Consider the following 3,612-nt stretch of genomic DNA (forward strand, 5'->3'; position numbering starts at 1 on the left):
GCAGACGCTTAACCGCTGTGCCACCCAGGCGCCCCTATGGATTTTTAAAAAAAAATTGAAGTATCGTTGACACATAATGCTACATTAATTTCAGATGTACAACAGAGTGAACTGACAAGTCTATACATTATGCTAAATTCACAAGTATAGCTGCCATCTGTCACCGTGCAAGGCGGCTACAATACCCTGATTCCCTGTGCCGTGCCTTTCAATCTCATGACTTATTCATTCCGTGACTGGGAGCCTGGATCTCTTCTCCCCTTCACCCATTTTGCCCATCCCCCCGCGAAACTCCCCTCTGGCAACTGTCAGTTTGGTTTCTGTATTTATGGGTCTATGTCTGCTTTTTTTTGTTTGTCTGTTCATTTTGTTTTTAAGATTCCACATATAAGTGAAATCATATTTGATTTGTTTTTCTCCATCTGACTTATCACACTTAGCATAATATATTCTAGGTCCATCCGTGCTGTCGCAGGTGGCAAGATCTCATTCTTTTTTATGGCCCTTGAATTGCAGGCTCCTGAGAGCGAGTTGGAGTTCATGCCCTGTTTCCCCGTGTGGGGCAGGCGTGGCTGTGGTGTACTCGCCCCGCACAGATGCTGGTGGGCATAGGGTTCAGGGTCGTAGGTCACTTGGACGAGGCAACTTTGGAGAACTTGGCCTAATTCAGATATTCTTCTTCTGGAAGACCTGCGACTCTGTGTCATTTCTGGAGGAAAATGACAGTTGAATCTGGGTGGCTCTGTTGAACTCACAGACTAGGCTGACACTGATATTCTTGGGGCTCTCCCCTCAGCTAGAATGGCCCTGTCCCACGTACGGCTCTGTGCTGACCGCTGTGCCAAACAGACGCATCCTGAGGCCTCCTAGGGGTCATCCCTTCCCCCCTCCCTCCTGAGCTCTGGTGCTTGGGAACTTTCCTGCTCTCCCCCTCGGCACAGGCTCCCCTGGCCGCAGAGCCAGTATTGAGGGGGACGGTAATGAGAAGCTAGAAGTGGGTGTAAGGACACAAGATAACAACAGGCCAGGCCTGCCTGGGGCCATTTCTAGAAACAGTCATGGGGAGTTTGCTATGGTGCATCTAAGCCCTGAACCGCAGGGGCTGAGACACGGGTTTCGGGGAAAGAGGAGAATTGAGAGGAGGAGGACGAAGCAGAGGGGGAAGAAGGTAAGTTAGTGCAACATTACTCCGGATGTTAAATCCTACGTGCAGATTCTTCCGTAATCTGTAACACCACACAATGTACAGGGTAATTAGGAGGCAAGATTATTAATCCGGCAAGAAAGGAGCCCAGAACAATTCTTCATTCAAGCCAGAGAGGAGTATCTGGACTCCTCCATCAGAGCAGACCAGCTCCGTGGGCAAGAGGAGTCTCACACGCACATGCTGAAGGCGCCATGTTTATTGAACTTTGCTGGGGATACAATCGGCAGGGGCTTTGTGCGCCTCTGAGAGCCTCCCTGGAGCTGAGGCTGGGGCCAGGCTCTGTGGAAGCCGGGTCGGCCTAGGGAGGCCTCTGGCTTTGGGACTCTCACACAGACTGGCCAGACTTCCGTGACTATATGTTCTTCAAGATTTTATTAATCCAGGGCACGTATGGGGAGATTCGAGTGAAGACAGCTGGAGGCTTTGCATCTCCACGTCCGCAAGACACAATACCTTGGGCCACCCCTGCACACAACAGGGGGCCCCCAGAATCCCCCTGTGGGTTCGAGAAAGCAGATCATGAGCAAGGAATGTCCTCCCGCTACTGTCACCTTATCCTGGTTCTATCAGCACCCCTGCCAGCTCCAAGATACTCCAGAGTCAGATCAGGAGTCCTGGCTCCTCATGGAGTCCTAAGTTAGGAGATTCATGTCTTATTCCTCTCTGGCATGGAACCACCATTCTAGATCCTGTCCCTTCCGTTTCTTCCTTTCTCTCCTGGAGTCCTCTTCAGCCAACTAGAAGGGAGGGTTAGAGGCAGGGCTTGAGTATATGAGGATGGAACCCAGAGAGAAGATTCCAGTTCCCGTGTTGCTAGGAACCCACAGACTCAGACACCAGTCCCTGTACTAGGGGACTTCCCGCCCCCGCCCCCTCCCAGGAGGATGCTATCTCCCAGGGACTGCATTGTGAGGAGGAAGTGTAGCTGTACGGCCGATCTTGTCTTCCTGGGATTGCCCACACAGATTTGTAAGTTATGGTCGTAAAAGAAATAGTGGTTGCAGGCCCTGGTGTCCATGAGTCTCAACTTCACCTCTCTCAGAGTATCTGACTCCGGCTCCGTCACTCCCGTTCTTCCCCAGCCGGCCGCCCTGCACGTTCTCCCAGGTGGAATAAAGGTAGACCAGGTGGGCAGGGAGATTGTCCCCACGGCATGGGTCAGCTTGGCTCTCGTTTGTAGCTGTGAGGGAGGGAGAGTAGATGGACCTCCCATCCCAGGGAAAGTGGGGGGTGTGCTGTGGTAGGGGCTCCCTGGGCAGGGCCAAGAGTTGCTCCCCAGGGGGGTGGTGATGACACGGAGCGGGAGGGTGGGACTCAAGGAAATGGTTTGGAAGAGAGAATGAGAAGTGCTCAGGTCAGGAGAAAGGTTCAAGAAGGGGGTTTGGAGACATGCTGGAAGGTTAATGGCACCTTCAGGAACATGATGTCATTGAGTTTGGTGAACGAGTTGTAATTTGGGTGAATGATTTGTTCTGAGACTTCTAGCTTCTGCCATGTGGATTCTTCTTGTTTCATGTCATGAGCTCCCAGGGTGACAGTAATTTTCCTGTTGAGAAGGAAAAGAGAAGCAGGAGAAGGTGCTGGTCTCCTAGAAATGGTCCATTCTGAGCAAGGAGACAGTAGGCTCTCTTCCTCCCCAGTGCAGGGCCATCTGAGGAACTCAGGTCTTACTTGGGGCAGAAGTGCCCCCCCCCCCGCCCCGGGATCGAAGCCAGTTCAGGAAGGGCCAGGCCGTGGCAGCTATGGGGGACTGAGAGAACTCAGCTGGCAGCAGGACGAGAGGGCCCGTTGGCCTGCTGGGACCTGGCTGCCCTGAATAATGCTGTGGCCTCTGGATGTGGAGATGGCTAATGAGAAGGGGCTGGTTCCTTGCAATACACATCACTGACCATCTTGAGATGAGCAGGGCTCAAGACTCTCTCCTCAGGCCACTCTGAAGCTGCGTGTAACTCTGGTTCCTACAGCTCCTCACATGAAAAGAGAATAAGTCAAAGTTTTCTTACCTTCCCTTACAATGAGCAGCTGTCATCACGAATTCTTGACTTACGAGAAACCCGCCACAGCTGGCAACGTAACCCCGGTCAGTAGGATTTCCAGATGGGCCATGTAGGGGCGGGAATGTGGCTTAGACTCAACGCCATTGATAATTTCCTCTGAAACAGAGAACCCCAGGTCCCTAAACAGAGGCTCGCTTGCCTTCAGACAGAGCACTGGGTGAGGAAAATGAGGTGGAAGCCGAGGGCCCACAGAGCTTCTATCTTACTTCTGATGGAGCTCAGCCCTCCATGTATCCTTACTGTTTGCTTTCTTGGCGCCAATCCGCCCCATCAACCAACCCTCAGCCTATTGTCAGAATTTGATGGTTAGTTTTGATTCTGAGCTGTCATTTGAAAGTTTCTCCCCCC

At 52.2% G+C, this 3,612-nt stretch overlaps 1 protein-coding gene across 2 annotated transcripts; it reads right to left on the bottom strand.

Moving 5' to 3' along the window:
• Nucleotides 1-1,388: 1,388 nt before the first annotated feature.
• Nucleotides 1,389-3,351, bottom strand: LOC113245992 (mast cell protease 4-like). 2 transcript variants are annotated; one of them, XM_048227078.2, is made up of 4 exons: nt 3,211-3,351; nt 2,618-2,753; nt 2,241-2,387; nt 1,389-1,944 (listed from the first exon to the last, which is right to left on the bottom strand). In XM_048227078.2, the coding sequence occupies exons 1-4, from the start codon at nt 3,234-3,236 to the stop codon at nt 1,861-1,863; spliced, it is 393 nt and encodes a 130-aa protein (XP_048083035.1). In that variant the 5' UTR covers nt 3,237-3,351; the 3' UTR covers nt 1,389-1,860. The 2 variants fall into 2 exon arrangements, with proteins under 2 accessions (XP_048083035.1, XP_048083018.1); XM_048227061.2 differs by having other exon boundaries at nt 1,389-1,703; nt 2,139-2,387.
• Between the last annotated feature and the right edge of the window lie 261 nt (nt 3,352-3,612).

This window comes from Ursus arctos, unplaced genomic scaffold (genome assembly GCF_023065955.2).
Source record: "Ursus arctos isolate Adak ecotype North America unplaced genomic scaffold, UrsArc2.0 scaffold_37, whole genome shotgun sequence".
In the NCBI taxonomy this organism is placed as follows: Eukaryota; Metazoa; Chordata; class Mammalia; order Carnivora; family Ursidae; genus Ursus; species Ursus arctos.